This window comes from Zeus faber (assembly GCF_960531495.2).
Source record: "Zeus faber genome assembly, chromosome: 11".
In the NCBI taxonomy this organism is placed as follows: domain Eukaryota; kingdom Metazoa; phylum Chordata; class Actinopteri; order Zeiformes; family Zeidae; genus Zeus; species Zeus faber.
The window spans coordinates 9634747-9652305 of record NC_137205.1 but is presented as its reverse complement, the minus strand read 5'-3'; the positions used below and the strand labels follow the sequence as shown (position 1 = coordinate 9652305).

The 17559-nt window shown below is 43.0% G+C and overlaps 1 protein-coding gene across 1 annotated transcript in view; it reads left to right on the top strand.

Annotated features, from left to right (window-relative positions):
* The first annotated feature begins 12849 nt into the window (after window positions 1-12849).
* The window catches only part of gng13b (guanine nucleotide binding protein (G protein), gamma 13b), a 5064-nt gene continuing 354 nt past the window's right edge, over window positions 12850-17559 (top strand). Inside the window, exon 1 of the mRNA XM_080009599.1 lies at window positions 12850-12959. Coding sequence (XP_079865725.1) covers window positions 12862-12959 — 98 coding nt within the window. The 5' untranslated portion in view covers window positions 12850-12861. The remainder of the gene's footprint in view (window positions 12960-17559) is intronic.

Below are 17559 nucleotides of genomic sequence, written 5' to 3'. Positions count from 1 at the left end.
CTCTATCTATCTATCCATCCATCCGTCCGTCCGTCTGCCTGTCTTTCTGTCTGTCTGTCTGTCAGTCTGTGTGTCTATCTATCTATCTATCTATCTTTCTATCTATCTATCTATCTATCTATCTATCTATCTATCTGTCTATCTGTCTATCTATCTATCTATCTATCTATCTATCTATCTATCTATCTATCTATCTATCTATCTATCTATCTGTCTATCTATCTATCTATCTATCTGTCTATCTGTCTATCTATCTATCTATCTATCTATCTATCTATCTATCTATCTATCCGTCCGTCTGTCCGTCTTTCTGTCTGTCTCTCTCTCTATCCATCCACCCATCCATCCATCCATCTATCTATCTACCTGTCAGTCCATCCTCTTACTGACGAGCATCAGATGATAAAGCAGTATATCGTTGTCCTCTCGATATCGCGACATGAGACTCGATATCGTCTGTGTTTTGGTCATCGTGTGATTTTGGGCATCGGGATGTAGTCAAATGGCGTCTTTAGGGATGCGTTGCAGTAAAGTAATGGCACATTTCTGAGTTTCAGAGGCTATTGTAGATGTTCAAACCAACGATGGCAACAGTAGCCATGGCACTAAGCACAGTTTCTCAAATATCAAGTGTCGATATTATCGCAGTATCGATCGAAAAAATACCAAAATGTCTTTGATTTGGTCAGTATCCTTTCACTTCCGCATAGATCACAACAGTGGCCTACACAGATATGTTATTATATAAAAAGTGAATGTTATATAAAACTTAAAAAAAGACAACCCTCCTCCTCCACCTCCTCTTCGCCTCTGATGACCCTTGTTTCAGATGGATGGTGCCTGTCTTGCACCTCACCGTGCCTTCTTTTCTCAGGCCAGGCTCGCAAACACATTATTTTAATAGATATATTTAAGGCCTCTATCGATCGATCACATGGATTTGAGCATTCCTCAATGCACCCGGGGCTCGGGCATGATCCGCCGTCCGTCCCACCGAGAGGTGTTGAGGAGAGGTGCGTCTCCGCCCGCATGGCGGAGTGGATCCGGTGCTATTTTTAGTCTCTATTTACAATGCAGTGGCTCAAGGCAACGTGAGTCTCTCCCTCTCTATCGCTCCCTCTCTCTCTCTCTCTCCCACTCTCCATCGCTCCCTCTCCCTTTCTCCCTCTCTGTGTCTCTCTCGCGCTCTCTCTCTCTCTCGCTCTCCCTCTGTAGGTCTCTAGGATGGGTCCTTTATTTTTGGTTTTAGAGCAGCACACATCAAAATAAAAACAGGCAATCGAAAATAGGAAATAGAAGGAAAATAAATATGCAATATACAAAAAATTGAAAAAAATTTAACCAAGAAAAAAAAAAAGCGAAAAAATAACACTAATTAAAAATAAACCTAAAAATAACCCTTTTAAATAAAACTTTTAAACCATTTTTCAACTCAGCGCCTCTCCATGTAATGTAAGCAGGAGAGGTGCTCTTGCCTACTGTTCTTTATATGGCTTTCAGCCGCCTTCCCTGTCGGACGGGCGGATGAGAGCGTCATCCAATACACACACACACACACACAAACACACAGACACACACACACACACACACACACACACACACACACTGGCACGGTCGCTACACCTCCCATATTCTCTCCGGATCTCCCTTGTCTCATTCTTTCTCTCCACCCATCCCTTCATCCCTCTTGGCCGCTAATGTCATCCAAGTCATCGGAGATTGTTGACACATTAAACACTGTGAGCCTGAAAGTAAGACCTTTTTGCCACCTGCTACACTCACACACACACACACACACACAAACACACACACACACACACACACACTCTCGCCCGCGCAAACGTTAGCATATGAAGCCAGGGCGTGATAGGAAGAGGTTCGATTTTGATATGGAATTAGTTAATTGATTGTTTGGCTTGTCACTTGTTTGGCCTGAATTCACATATTGGTGGGGGGGAGACAAACACACGCACATGCACACACACACACACGCACGCACGCACACACAAACACACACACACACACACACACACACACACCTCAGCAGTCACTTAAACCACTTTGATTCTATCCAAAAGTGATGGCACATCTATCTGCAGTGAAATCTGCACTGGCCCTACGGCAGTTTTTTTTATTCTATTACTTTTTTATCAATCGGAGACATAATGGCCAAATATAACTGCCCGGTAGAGAAGACAGCGGCCTGGAGAGGGAGAGATGGATAGAGAAATGGTCAAGGAGGGAAGAAGAGAGATAGAAATCAGACGGACAGATGGTAGACAGAGAAAGCGGGTGGGCACCATTAATGTGCGAGGTAGCAGATTAGCTCTGGAAAATATCTGACGTGCAGACAGCGAAGCACGCAATCAGCCTCTGTCCGAGAAGGCTGAGAGGAGGAGGAGGAGGAGGAGGCGGGCGAAGATGAACAGGAGGCGGGTGAGGAGGTGTGTGAGGAGGTGTGTGAGCGTGTGTGCGTGTGTGTGTGTGTGCGTGTGTGTATATACACAAAAATACAAAATACCTCAATACACACCAACATTGTGAGGACATTTAGTGTCCTCATACTCAGAATGTCATATGAATGCTGTTTTTAAGCATTTATAAGTCATTTTTAAATATTCCGTACTCTATACACTCTCATGATTCCAATGTGTGTGTGTGTGGGTGTGTGTATGGTTTAAAAGGACAAAATATCTTAATACACACCAACATTGTGAGGACATCGGATTGTGAGGAAGTTTAGTCTCCTCATAATCTGAATGTCCTATCAATGCTGTTTTAAGCATTTATAAGTCATTTTGAAGGTGTAGCCGACCCCTTCACCCCCATATTTTGTGTGTGTGTGTGTGTGTGTGTGTGTGTGTGTGTGTGTGTGTGTGTGTGTGTTTGTGTGTGTGTGTGTGTGTGTGTGTGTGTGTGTGTGTCTGTGTGTCTGTGTGTCTGTGTGTGCGCGCATGTGCGTGTGTGTGTGTACTGGGTGTGTGTACTGGGTCCCAGATCCCAGTTAAAAACAGGGTTATTAAGCCTTTTAATTAGCCACCAACACCAGCAGTGAGTGAAAGGTGCAGGAGGGATAGGGAGGGAAAGAACAAAATTACCGATACATTCCAAACGTCAGAATGCATAATTGTAGGAGGAGGAGGAGGAGGGTGGTGGGAAGAGAGGAAGAGGAAGACAGAGGAAGGAGCCTCAGTGGGATACACACACACACACACACACACACACACACACACACACACACACACACACACACACACACACACACACACACTTCCTCAATTTGTTCAGACCTCTCAAGAAGACACACCATCCATCTCTTCCTCCCTCGCGCTCGGCCGATCCAATTGTTCTCATACGCCACTTTTCTCTTCTTCACTGCCTTCCTCTCGAATCTGTACCTACAGAAACTTTGAACATTCACACTCCATCCCTCCCTCGCTCTCTCTCTTCATTTCTCTCTCCCTCTCTTTTCATCTTTCAACACATTGCTCCCTCAAGACAGATCTCTTAATACGCTAACACAATTATGATTTCCAGCTGGGAGGGAGAGTTGTTAAGAGTCCCATCGCTTAGCAACAACGTTTTTAGTTCCTGGAAGGGAGAAAGTCGTGATTGGCCAGAACTGTCACCAGGACTGGCTTTTTGGACACTCGCACTTGCTCGGGCTCGCAGCATTCTGTATGGAATTAATAATTTGTTGTTATCGACTGGCAAAAATATCTACTGAATAATAGAAGAACCTTATGTATCCAGTTAAGAGGAGGAGGGGGTGGAAATCAATAACTGTGTTTGCTCCCAATGTAGGCAGCACAGGTTTTACAAGGTGTTCTCGTGTTATCATGCTGCACAAAACTTGATAGATAGATAGATAGATAGATAGATAGATAGATAGATAGATAGATAGATAGATAGATAGATAGATAGATAGATAGATAGATAGATAGATAGATAGATAGATAGATAGATAGATAGATAGATAGATAGATAGATAGATAGATAGATACTTTATTCATCTCCAGAATATATATAAAATGTTATTTATATACTTAATTTTATTTATGTATACTTTTATTTATATATTTAGTTTATATATGTATATACAGTGTATATCTATATATATATATATAGAGAGAGAGAGAGATACATGGATTGTTAATTAAATAAAAAATAGTTAATAGATAGTTAATGTAGTTAATTAAATAAATAAAAAATTGTATTTATATATATATAAGTATGTGTTTGTATTTTGTAAATAGAATAAACTAGAAGTAGAAACAGTGTATGGAATAATAACGCGTTTTCGCACCACAGGAACTTTTTCAGAGTTCTCAGAACTTTTTCAGAGTTCTCAGAACTTTTTCAGAGTTCTCAGAACTTTTGGAGGAACCGTCCCTTTTTTTGTGTCCGCACTGCAGGAAGTAGGAACTACCGTAGTTTTTAGAACGTAGTTTTTTAGCTCCTACTCCAGGGCAGGGACTTTCCGGCGCAAGAGGAACCTTCAGTGGCGTAAGTCCAGGGTGATTGGTCGAACACATGAGCCAATGCAGCACCGGCAACCGGCATATTTAAAAAACCTGTGTAAAGCTTTATTGACACACAATTTACAATTTCACAATTTACACAAACAATTTGTTCAGAAACAGATTATGGTGGACTGATAAGGTGAAATCCATGAAAGTTACGAAGTAAGTACAACACGGAACACGGAAGTGGCGCTGAAACCCCATTGGCTGACGTCACTTCAAAGTTCCAGTGCAGCGCCAATGCACCCAGAAAAAAATTGCCCTTGAAGGAATCTAGTTGTGGGGGAACCTCCCCACTTCCTACTTCCCCTCAGGAAATCCCCAGAACAGTTTTGTCTGAAAACGCCGATAGATACATCCAAAATAGATACAGCAGGTTTATATATAATATACTGTGTATCAATGTAAATGTTCCTTGGAAAATGGGGACGCAGAAGACACATATGCAATAAAGACCGAAAGAAAGAAAAAGTCAAATCTCACTCACTGTATTAATCATGAAAGTAATTTGAGGGTTTCGTCCATGGCTCGCAAGTTGTACAAAGAGAGAAGGGTCACATGATGATAGTAGCAGCACCAGGGGGTGTTTTTATAAAGAGAAATATTCAAGGAACCACTGTGCGTCTTACGCGTCAATGCCCTCGGCCCCTCGCTCACTCAACTCTCCTAATAGCAGGACAGCAATAAACACGCTGTCGCCCAGGAGTGATTCATGCTCCCTTCCTGGCAAATCAGAACCAATTATATTCAGCCGCAGCACAATTCAACATGAACTCTAACATGTTGTCACAGTAATATTGTAGTTATTTAGCAGCATTACGGCTTTGAACGACATCCAAAATCAAAATGCGATGAAACTCGCGGCAGGTCGGTGGTGTTTTGGTATTTTGTCTTCCTAAAGAATGGCGTCCGTTGCTCCCGCGGAGAGAGAGGCACTTCGAGGAGATTGTCAAATTTGGTCGCAGACCAGCTCATGGCTCGTCGAATCCTCCAATGGCTCACTTAGTCACACACAGGCGCGCACGGGGGCACACACACACACACACACACTCAGACGGATATGATCAAATGTACGTGGCCGCCCACACAAATGTAGATGCACACGAGGAGGGATAAGGAGGGATGTAATATTGAGTGGATGGAGTGGACAAGGAGAGTGGGTGTAGAGAGGGAGAGAGAGAGAGAGAGAGAGAGAGAGAAGGCGGCCCAGGGAAGCACACAAGGAAGGAGAACAAATCTAGAAATAGAACAGAGCACAGTTTAATTTTCAGATGCACTTCATGAGGAGATGGAGACATTGACTTGTTTGGATGTCTGATTGAGCATAAATAACTTATCAATATAAGCCTAATAGCATTAAAAATGCATTAAAAAAGGACTATTACTCCTTACAAAGTGATTTACAGTCAGGTTTGAAGTTGCCTTGGAACATTTCCACCAACATAGTGGTGGAAAAGTCAGAAACAATCTTTGTTTTTCTTTTAAATATGTAAGTGTATACACACCAATCAGCCACAACATTAAAACCACTGACAGGTGAAGTGAATAACATTGCTCATCTCGTTCCAATGGCACCTGTCAAGGGGTGGGATGTATGAGGCAGCAAGTAAACAGTCAGTTCTTGAAGTTGATGTGTTGGAAGCAGGAAAAATGGGCAAGCGTAAGGATCTGAGCCACTTTGACAAGGGCCAAATTGTGGTGGGTAGATGGCTGCGTCAGAGCATCGTCCAAAACAGCAGGTCTTGGGGGTTTTCCTAGTATGCAGTGGTTAGTACCTACTAAAGGTGGTCCAAGGAAGGACAACGGGTGAACTGGCGATAGGGTCATGGGCACCCATGGTCTCATTGATGCACGTGGGGAGCGAAGTCTAACCCGTCTGGTCCGAACCCACAGAAGAGCCACTGTAGCACAAATTGTTGAAAAAGTTAATGCAGGATATGATAGAAAGGTGTCAGAACACACAAGTGGAGTAGTGGATCGTAGTTGATCCATATATCGCCCCCCACGGTTCGTCTCGCATGTGAACCGTGACTCAATTGCAAAATGAGACCATCATAGTGAAACACAGTTTAACTGCCTGGGGGTGGGTGGGAGGGGCAAAGCCCGAGCCGCGGAAGCCGGAGCTCAGCTAGAGCGCAGCGTGTACTTTCTAATGATTAAAAAAAAAGGTGTGCCATGATTCAACAAAATATGATATATGTTATAATATGTCCACTCGAGAGGGCAAAACAGAGACCGGCAGCTTGTGAGAAGTGCCGGTAAGCACGGGTACGTGCCCCATAAGAGTAGTTCACGTGATGGATATGATTTGGACTGTGATATCCAAGATAAGATCATAATGTTAAACGGAACATAATGCTGTGATATGAACAGTAGAAAAAGTTTGATTAGAGAAGAATGTACAGAGCGGACACGGACGTGGTGGGCAGAGGAGAAGAGACGCACTTATTTTAGTGTTGAAAGGTTTGTCTCTTTTTAGTGAGCCGGATGATCTGGCTCATTGAAAAGAGCCGGCTTCTACGGCCCCCCAAGCATTTGTTTGATCTATGAAATTGTATGAAATATTATACCACAGCTGAAAGCGCCTACAACGGGCATGTGAGCTTCAGAACTGGACCATGGAGCAACAGAAGAAGGTGGCCTGGTGTGATGAATCACGTTTTCTTCGACCTCATGTGGATGGCTCAGGTTAGGGTCCAAAAGACAAGTCTGATCCTTGGGGGCCCCACCTCACAGTTAAAGGATTTGCTGCTAACGTTGTGGTGCTCTGTGCCTTTAAGGCGGCAGTCCCCTACGTCACATGGAACGCCCCTATGCAGAAGTAGGGGTGTTTAAATGGTCGTATGGCGCGAGCTCCAGCGGAGCAGACACACTTGGAAGAGGATCCGTCTGGAGCAGGGGTGCCCAATAGGTCGATCAGGATCGACCGGTCAATCGCGAAGATAGTGCGGGGAGATTGCGTGCCAATCATAGAATTTTTTTAGATGTTAGCCTATCATCTATCCTCCATTTGGCATTTGCCATTTGATTGACGTACAGGGCGGCCAGCCTAATGTTGCTTAAAACTTTGTTCATTGGGTTACAATCACAACTGCTTAGATCTCCTCTCTTCTAACACACGGGTCACCACGTAGAAAACGCGTGAGCTACTGCAAAACTTTAGCGAGCTTAGTGACCTAGTTAGCCTTCCAATTTATACCTGCTAAAGAAGGAATATAAAAAATGAGTGGGGGAGCCGGACCAACGAAGAAACCAAAAGCTTACCACTGGAATGGGAGGGGGACTTTTTTTTCACCATGTCATACTCAAAGTGCGTTTGTCTGATCTGTCAATCTACCGTTGCTATTCCGAAAAAGGGAAATGTGGAAAGGCACTTTCGAACTGTTCATAAAAAATGCGACACCGATTTCCCTCCGAAGAGCGAGCTGAGAAAGAGAAGGGTGACTGAATGGAAATCGCAGTTGATCGGACAGCAGTCATTTTTCACACAGCCGAATCCAAAAGCAAAGGCAGCCACCGAAGCATCGTTCCGGCTGAGTCACGCCATCATTAAGCCTAAGAAGTCCTTTCAGGACGGAGAGATGGTAAAAGAGGCCTTCGTTGAGGCAGCTGACTCGTTGTTTCGGGGCTTTAAAAATAAACCAGAAATATTATCTTCAATCAAAGCTCTTCAGCTATCAAGAATTACAGCTACACGGCGCTGTGAAGTAAGGGGCGATGATTTGACACAGCAGCTTTGGAAGGACATCGTGGACCGTGAGTGTTTCCCATTGCAAGTAGACGAGTTTACGGACATAAGTGATTCAGCACAATTGTGCATTTTTATTCGGATGGTGTTTACAGATATGACTGCAAAAGAGGAGCTGTTAATAATACTGCCCACGATAGAACACACGCGGGGAGAGGACATTTTTCAGTCTTTCCAAAACTTTATCGACAAAACCCAGCCTCAGGTGTGTAAATTGATGTCAATCACCACGGACGGTGCGCCTGCAATGGTGGGCCGCTTCAATGAATTTATTACCAAGTGCAGGGAGGAGGAGGCTTCCCTGACTTCCTTAACTACCACTGCATAATACACCATCAAGCATTATGTGCAAAAATGTAAACATGAAAGAGATAATGGATGTGGCAACGAAAATCGCCTTTTCTATTCGAGCGAGATCTCTTCAAAGACGGCTGTTCTGTGCACATCTGGAGTAGGCTGACTGCAACTACTCTGACCTCTTGCTACACACTGACGTGATATGGCTTAGTAGGAGGAAATTCCTGCAGAGATTTCGAGAGCTCTGTCCGAAGATAAAGGAGTTTCTCCTTGTCAGTAAAAATGCAGAATACAAGCAACTTAACGATCAGTGGCTGCTAGACTTGGCATTTTTAACTGATCTGACCAACATGTTGAATGAGCTTAATTTACAGCTGCAAGGGAAAGACAAAAGCGTGGTCAATATGATCAGTTCAGTTAATGCCTTTCAAACAAAAAATACAACTGCAGCGCCATGATTTGGGGAACTTTCAAAACCTCGCATCAAAGCTGGAGACCCAAGGGAAGGCGTGTACGCAACTTGACAGTGCGCGCTACACAGAGCAGATTGAGTCTGTCACACTTTGACAAAGGGTTTCAAGACTTTGCTGGACTCGAGTCAATCGCTACATTTATGTGCTGCCCCTTGAGGGAAGATGTTGAGGTAGATTTTCTCGCATCAAAAATTGCAACACTCTCTCCCCTGAACTCGTCTGCAGTGGAGGATGAGATGTTGACACTACAGGCTGACATTCAGTCCAAGGCTCATGGACAGTTTTGGAACTTACTCACAGAGGGAAAGTACCTAAACATGAGGAAATGTGCTTCCTCCTTGACTGCATTATTCGGCTCTACTTATTTATGCAAGTCAGCCTTTTCACACATGAAGATTTTAAAGTCCAAATACCGTTCCACCATGACTGATGACCATTTGGAAGCTGCTTGAGGCTGGCTACCAGCAGCTACTGTCCAGACTATGCCACCCTGGCCGACTCCATTCAGTGCAAGTCATCAGAGTAAGGTTGTGACAATAAATGTATTTTATTGTATTGTGAGGGTGTATTGTAAGGGTTCATGCAGTGATGCAAGGTACGACAACATATATTGTATATACAAAGTATACTCAGTATCTTCTTCTTATTATTATTTTGGCTGCTCCCGGTAGTATACTCAGTATTTATACCCATTTTTTAATGCAGGTAGATAATTTTGACCTGGTCATTTAAAAGTCGCTCGCAGGCCGAAAATGTGTGGGCACCCCTGGTCTTGAGACTCCACCGATCGTCCCCCAATCCCTGGCAGCACGTTTTAGTCTGCTGGAAGAGTCCATCATCCCTCCTTCACCATCCACCTGACTCCTTTCATCCATCGCCCTGGCCATCCACTCCCAGACCGATGGCCCTGGGGACTGGTCGCCTTGTCCCCCACTGGAGTGAAGGAGGTAACTCTGGGATTCCCGGGAGAGTATTGTACTTTATAAAGACTCGTTCCCCAGGATGTCAGCCCATGGCAGGAACTGTCAGGAAATACACTATGAGTTTATTGAATGTGGCTGTGTTGTGTGTTTTCTAATTTGCTTGTTTGTGTATGTTAAATGGTGTGCCATCACTAGTTAAGGCTCTGGTTGTGATATCAGGTCCTTTTTAGGGTTCTGCCCCCTTATGAATTATAAATTGTCAGACCAAGACTTTGACTGGCAACCCGGCGTAACCACCAGCAACCGCTACAACGTCTTGGTGGAAGATTTCAATTTCCCATACAAATGGGAGGGATTCCGGTCAAATATTATCTGTGTTTATTGATCTTAAAAACAATTGATAAGCAGGCTATCTACAGAATGACATCATGAAGGCATGTACATTTATAATATTTTTTATTGAATATTAAAAATAAAAGAAGTCCTGTCAGTTAAGGCAGTTTTATAAATAAATAAATAAATAAATAAATATTACACATATTATGATTTGAAATGAAATTACTTCTGTTCATGAACAGTAAATAACAAGTGTAGCTGCTTTAATTAACATTTCACTTAAATACAATTTTGATAAAATCCCCCCCATAAACAATACGACAAGTAGAACTAAATAAACAATACATTTTGTGGTGTCGTCCGTCTTGTCAACATATTTTACACAATGGATATTTACCGTCTGCTTTGGGTCGGAACTTAAATATCCCAAAAAACGCCAAACTATTGATGTATGTGTTGTATGTGATGTGTGTGTTGTCAACGATACATCATCATCTGCTTCTCCGACGCGGCCGCCGTCTCCGCTCCGTGTGTTTCCAAGCACAACCTGTCCACGAGGGAGGGGGCGGGGCTTATTTCTATATCGACAAACGTGATTGGTTTGAGGTGAACGGTCAGCTTTAGATCGTCCAGCTGATTGGCTTTCCATTGCAACTCGCTGAATGCGGAAACAAACAGATCTGCGTAATGTTTTATCAAAATGATCGATCAATATGTCGGACTTGTATGTGGCATATGTGGCACCGATTTTTCCGGTCAAAAACCGGCAGTTACCGGATAACGTAATGAGAGTGATTCTCTTCTCTTCTCTATTCCCAGGTCTTATTTGCACACAAACCATAAGTCTGCAGGCCCTTTATGGGTGTTGACAGGGCGTCGACCTCTGCACGCAGATCAATATTGAACAGGCAGTTTAGAATTAGCATTTGTCAGCTGGTACGCATTTGGTACGTCCAAAATGAAGGGACGTGGCACCTTTCATGAATCCTGAACAGGAATTTGAGAAAGGTTGGGTATGTGGTGCCTGTTTGACATAGAACCCAAGGGATGTCGTTGAGCCTCATGTTAAATTATGGTTAAATCTTTGCTGAGTTAGTTCGTTAGTTAGTTAGTTAGTTAGTTAGAGGTTAGCTGCTCCTGTGTCGAACTCAAAGCCCTCCAGGGGCGCCACTCCCTCTGTCCTTGAACAAAATACCTTACGATGCCGCGAGAGCACAATTTTATCAGCTTTCCACGGTAATAATAATATTCCAGTTTAAAATGCAGTGCGGCCGAAATGGATACGAGTCGTCCAAGTGCATGAGCCTCTTAAGGGTTGTCCTGAAGTGAAGCTCTTCGTCATAATGGCCCTGATCACTTCCTCTTGCAGTGGGGCAGAATCAAATTACACTACATTTCAAATTATGCATTATCACTTAAAAAAATATTTCAAGTTTCTGCTCAAGTAGAATACCTTTACTTGCTAAATATTGTACTCTCAAGACACTGAATAACTACCCCTTCCACACAGCATAACGCTGCATTAAATCCAGAAATGGACATTGAACTTGTTCAAGTACAAGTTCAAGTTCAAGTACAATTGTACAATTGTAGAGGATGAAAGACTGTTTTAGAATTTTAGAATGGATTTTTTTTAATCACTCTAATGGCTAACCTCGCAAGAATAAAAAGAGAAAAACCACAGTTTCCGTTGCCGACCCCCAGGATTTGCGCGCAGCGTCCTTCTGCGCATTGCACCTGCTGCAGCCTACAGAAGGGGAGCAAATTAATAAATGCGATGCTCGAGTAAACACTCCAGTCTTCTTCAGCCTGGGTCCGTAAGTTAGACAGGGTAAAGGATGAGCTGCACCTGCCAAAAAAGCGTTTTAGGGAAAAAGAATAGAAGTTTTGGCCATATTTCTGCGAGATGATAGCGGGCAGGCTCCCAACTAATATGCAATCCCACCGATCCCCCTTGTCCACAGTTTCATATGAAAATCAATATCAAATCGATCCATATGCATCAAGAAGGTTCACTGTGGCAAGGCGTTGCAGCTTTTTCCAGCTGAAGAGGTCGGAAGTTGGTGTGGTGTGGGGATGGCGCGGTTTGAGCAGCCACACCTGTCCTGGGTCTCGGAAATAGGGCCCAGGACAGGTGTGGCTGCTCAAACCACGCCATCCCCACACCACAGTTGGTTTTGCAAAATCAGTTTGGATCCACGTGAGCTGGAGATATTAGCGCTCTACGCTGACCTGCGACCTTAATATCAGCTTTATACTGTAAGTGGAATCCTCTCTCGCAATGATATCTGAAACCTTATAAACTTAAAAAAAACTTGAGAATTTGAGTTTTGTAGGGTGAACATGAATAGAACTCAGCTCGCCCCCCCTCGTTCTCAGGCCCACGAAAACTCCCCATTTTGCCGAAGTGACTATACAGTAAGGTTGCACTTCTTTTGCAGAGCCAGTCTGCCAACGCAGGGAAACAATTGAACGAGTTCATCATCTTCTATTTCTCTCTCCCTCTCTCTCTCTCTCTCTCTCAATCAATAGGTAGAAGAGTCCTACACTGAGCCGCAGCCATGGACGAGATGGACCTTCCGCAGATGAAAAAGGAGGTGGAGAGCCTCAAGTATCAGCTGGCCTTCAAGAGGGAAAAGTCCTCCAAAACAGTCACCGAGTGAGTAGCGGGCTCCAACCCCAACCTCCACTTGGGAGTCCCAACGCAAAAAGACCAAAGGAGTTTGACTCTGTGTCAATCAAACATGACCTTTTTATGTGGGTACATCAAACAGCTGCACTTCACCGTACATAGTCATGTGCAAGATTTGAAGCAGAACTACCCTTGTCGAAATCTCAACCTCGAAGAAATTACATTTTTGTTTCTTATAAGCTTTGTTTTTCTACACAGGAATAACTATACGCATAAATGAGATTTATATAGCATAGAATCTGCCCAGATGAGAATAATAGCGTTAGGCCTATACATGTATCAGAATACTCAACATCCGTATAGGCAGAAATTTGGACTATATTTCTCCCGAGTTTGGATATAAATAGATGAAACGCGCCATGGGTATAGCTTGAAGTGAGGGACACGTTCTGGCAAGTTGTAGAATAATTAAAACAGGCAAAGACGTTTGACGAGGAAGAGAATAAGACCGGGGGGCAGGGACGCAGACACACACACACACACACACACACACACACACACACACACACACACACACACACACACACACACACACACACACACACAGACAACATTATTTTATTTTAATTTTATTTTATTTCTATTATTCTATTCACCAACTGCATTAAGTTTTAGGATTCAATTTGTTTCAGTTAGTTACCTGGGCAGGAATTATGTTAGCTATTATGTTTGGTTTAGTAACTATTGTGCATAAATTCCGGGTGTGTTGCAAAGACATTTCACTGCATATATGTATGAACGTATGTATGTGACAAATACACCTCTTGAATCTTGAAACAGGAAGCAGGTGAGAAATGAAACTAATAATCAAATATTCTCCTTGTGAGACATAGAGGACACAGGGGTGCTGGAGGAAGGATAACTAGTAAGAAGACTGTACTGGTAAAAATGCTCCGATACTCAAACCCGATGACAACGTAATGTAACATAGTTGACGTTCTAAAAAAAGAACAAAAGAAATATAATGTCGGCTGTTAGGAGGTACTTCAAGGTAAACTAAGAGTTGAATAAATATTTTATCGCCTGACAAGATTCTAAATTGTAAAGGCTGCGTTTCTATCTCTGTCACTGCAGCGGAGCGTCGGCTCTTTTTAATACCGCTAGAGCGGTATTAAAAAGTTCAACTCTTTTTTGAGACTCGCGAGTCACTCAGTAAAACGAGTCGCTCTATTTAATTCAGTTGGTTTAATGCACGGTGAGTTCCAGTGAATGAGAGTGAGAAGAGTCAGTAATTTATTCACTATTTATTATTACCTTTTTTTGTGCAATGATTGCAATTTATTTTGGAATGGCAAGTACCATATAAATATAATGCCGGTTTCACACCAAGCGAGGAGAATTGCTGTTTTCTCGTCACAAACACGTCGCAAAAGGGTTTCAGTGTGACTGGGTACAAAACAGTAGAGGAGACAGCAACTGAAACAAACAACGACATAAAACTGTAAAATCGTTCATGAACGACCCAACATTACCGGTGCGTGCTCCGGTCCTTCGGCAGCGGGGGCAGGGATTGGTTTTGGGCGACGGAGCCCGGCAGGGAGTGTGGGGGTTCCCTGCTGTGCTCCCCAGAATGCGATCCCAACACTCAACAACATTTCACGGGCCCCGATGCAGAAAAAAGTCAATAGCTTCTGATTTTGATTTTGGATTGTAAATGGGATATGAAATGATGGAATGATACACAGATATTCTTGTGTATCCTGTTCCTATTTACGTGCCAGCGTCCAGAATTTCAACGGGCATCGCATTGCCCAGGTAAAGGGGCCAAAATTTGCAGATAAACCGATCGGAGGTGGAGCCGATCAATAGACCCTGCAATAGACCCTGAAATAGACCGGGGGGGGTCTATTGCAGGGTCATTTGACCCAGGACTGAGACCCAGGTTTTTTCCTTTCCTGCTGGTGACAAATGACGGATGTTAATGGGTGTAACCGGGTTTTTGGTGCAGTGGGAAAGGGGTATAATAGAAAGGTATAATTGCACTCAAAAGTGAAAAAGACTTTAATTTGAAGTTTGAACTGGACATTTCCATGTTAGTTATATATTGTGTCCAGTTATAGGTTGAATTATACTGAAACTTGGTGACAGTCCCAGTTTCTATTTTATTGGAACTCAGTGACTGTTCCATGTTCTATTATTGTTCTACAGTGAATAATGAACAATAATAAACACACAGTGTCAAAATCAGCATTCTCACTATTGTGGTAGATTGCATTGTGTAAATAAAAATTGCAGTGTAGTCTGTCGGTGCAGCTGTCCTACCAGGTGAGTGTGATCAGGTCACATGATGTATTTGTCATTGACGTACAGCAGATATACCCAATGACACCAAATTATAAGAACATTTTATTTCCCCGATCATACATATAAACTCAAAATGATTGCACGGCAGTTTAAAATAAATGTAATAGTCAATGTTTTATTATGAACATACAGTTGAATGGAAACCAGAATCGGCCAAAATAAAAATTAGCAGGTCAGATTTCAATGGCCAAGAAAATTGCAATTGGTGCGTCTCTAGTTGATAAACATGTTCAGTAACTTTACAAGATGATGCATTTCAAGGGGTATATCCTAATGACATTAATTAGTGTACTGTATGTAGTTAGCCGTAGTAGCGCCCATCCAATGTAATTAGCCTTGTTACAAGACGGCCACGGTGTGAATAACTGATGGAGTCATTTAGCTGCGGTAACTCAAATGGCACGGAGACGACCTGTTACACTGTTGTGGTACTCAAAATATTTTCCCATGGTTGGCAGGTCTGTATCTGAACACACACCATCCTTAAGAGGACATTGTGTTCGTCAGAACACATTTTATGTCCTCTTCAACACGAAAAGGCTTGCTGCATTAAAAAATGTAACAATGTTATATGCATCTCCACGTTTACCCTCATGATTAAAGCTTTTTATTTTGCGCTTTTAAATCGACATCATTCTGATTCGTCTTTTCTAGCTGTCCCCATAAACCACTTATACCTGAATCTGTGGTTTTAAAGGACAACTTACCTGAACACACGCATGAAGAGGACATTGGGATTGTCAGGACACATTTAATGTCCTCATAATCCAAAAAGGCTTTAATGCTGTTTTAAAATTAAAATAAAAATCTTATATGCCGATCCCCTAATTGACTCTTATGATTCCAACATTGCATAGAGCTGTTTGAAATCGACACAACGCCAACTAATCCAGTTTTACTTTTTTTTCTACATGTCCCCATAAACCACTTATACCTGTGTGTGTGTGTGTGTGTGTGTGTGTGTGTGTGTGTGTGTGTGTGTGTGTGTGTGTGTGTGTGTGTGTGTGTGTGTGTGTGTGTGTGTGTGTGTGTGTGTGTGTCTGGGCGGGGAGAGTGGCACTCCTTGTGTAATCAGCATAATTATAGCGCCCTGTGCAGGGACCCCCTTGTCTTTAATGAGGTGGTACGACCCGCTCTCCCTCAGGTCGCTGGAGGACACCGGCTCCCTGTGGGAGGCCAGGGACATTTTGCGTGTGCTCATGCACATTATTTGCGGCGCAAAGTGAAGAAAAACACTTTGCATACCTGCTATGCTGGTTTTTTTATTGTGTGTGTGTGTGTGTGTGTGTGTGTGTGTGTGTGTGTGTGTGCGTTCATGCGTGCATGCATGTGTTTACGTCTAGGGGTGTGTTCAAAACTGTGGAAGAATGCAGGTGCTACTTTGTGTCTTCTGTCCATGTGTGTTTGTTGTCCTTTGATCACATTAATGGATGTGTGTGTGGGTGTGGGTGTGGGTGTGGGTGTGGTAGAGACAGTGGACAGTCTTATCTCAATGAAAGAAAAAAAAAATGAAAGTCCATAAATATAATATGGTAAATATTTTAACACATATACATGACACATAAACGTAAAAGTAAATGTATAACATATACTATTAAACATATGAGACAGCACACGTGAGACTTGACACCGAAAATGGCGCAAGACCATGCACAGGCAGGATTATACATTTTTTTATTCAATTCTCGATCACTGTAAAAAAAAAAAAAAAAGAACCCAAATAAAAGCAGAATTTAAATAAGAAATATATTAAAAACCTAGAGAACAAAAGTAAAATAGGTACAGTATGTTGTGTGTTTCTGGCTGCTGCCCCGTGCACCCCTGTCTCTCCTTCTCGACTCCCCACCCCCACCCTGTGTCTGCGCCTCCGGAGCGCGTTGCGAGCGGTTCATTTTGCCTCCGATCTGGGGCTTTGCTCGTCGGTCTCCAAAGAACCTGTCGCGGAGAAACCCAATTAGACAACCTGACCAAGATCGATCGGCGCGGGCTTTGATGACTCGCTCCTATTGACATGATTTACGTAACCTCGGTGGTTAGAACTCCGTGATTACAGCCTCCGTGGTACACTGAGCTTCTAAGATAAAGCTACTGTCTGGAAAAAAAAAACCATATATGTTTACATGTATAAGAAATTGTGACATACTGACTTCAAATACACGTAAAGTCTACCAGTTTGACAAAATCCGGCCGTACTGTAGAGGGACAATGCCCTCTAAAGATTTGGGGTGTTCATCAGCTACTCCCTTGGAATTGAAAAGCTCAC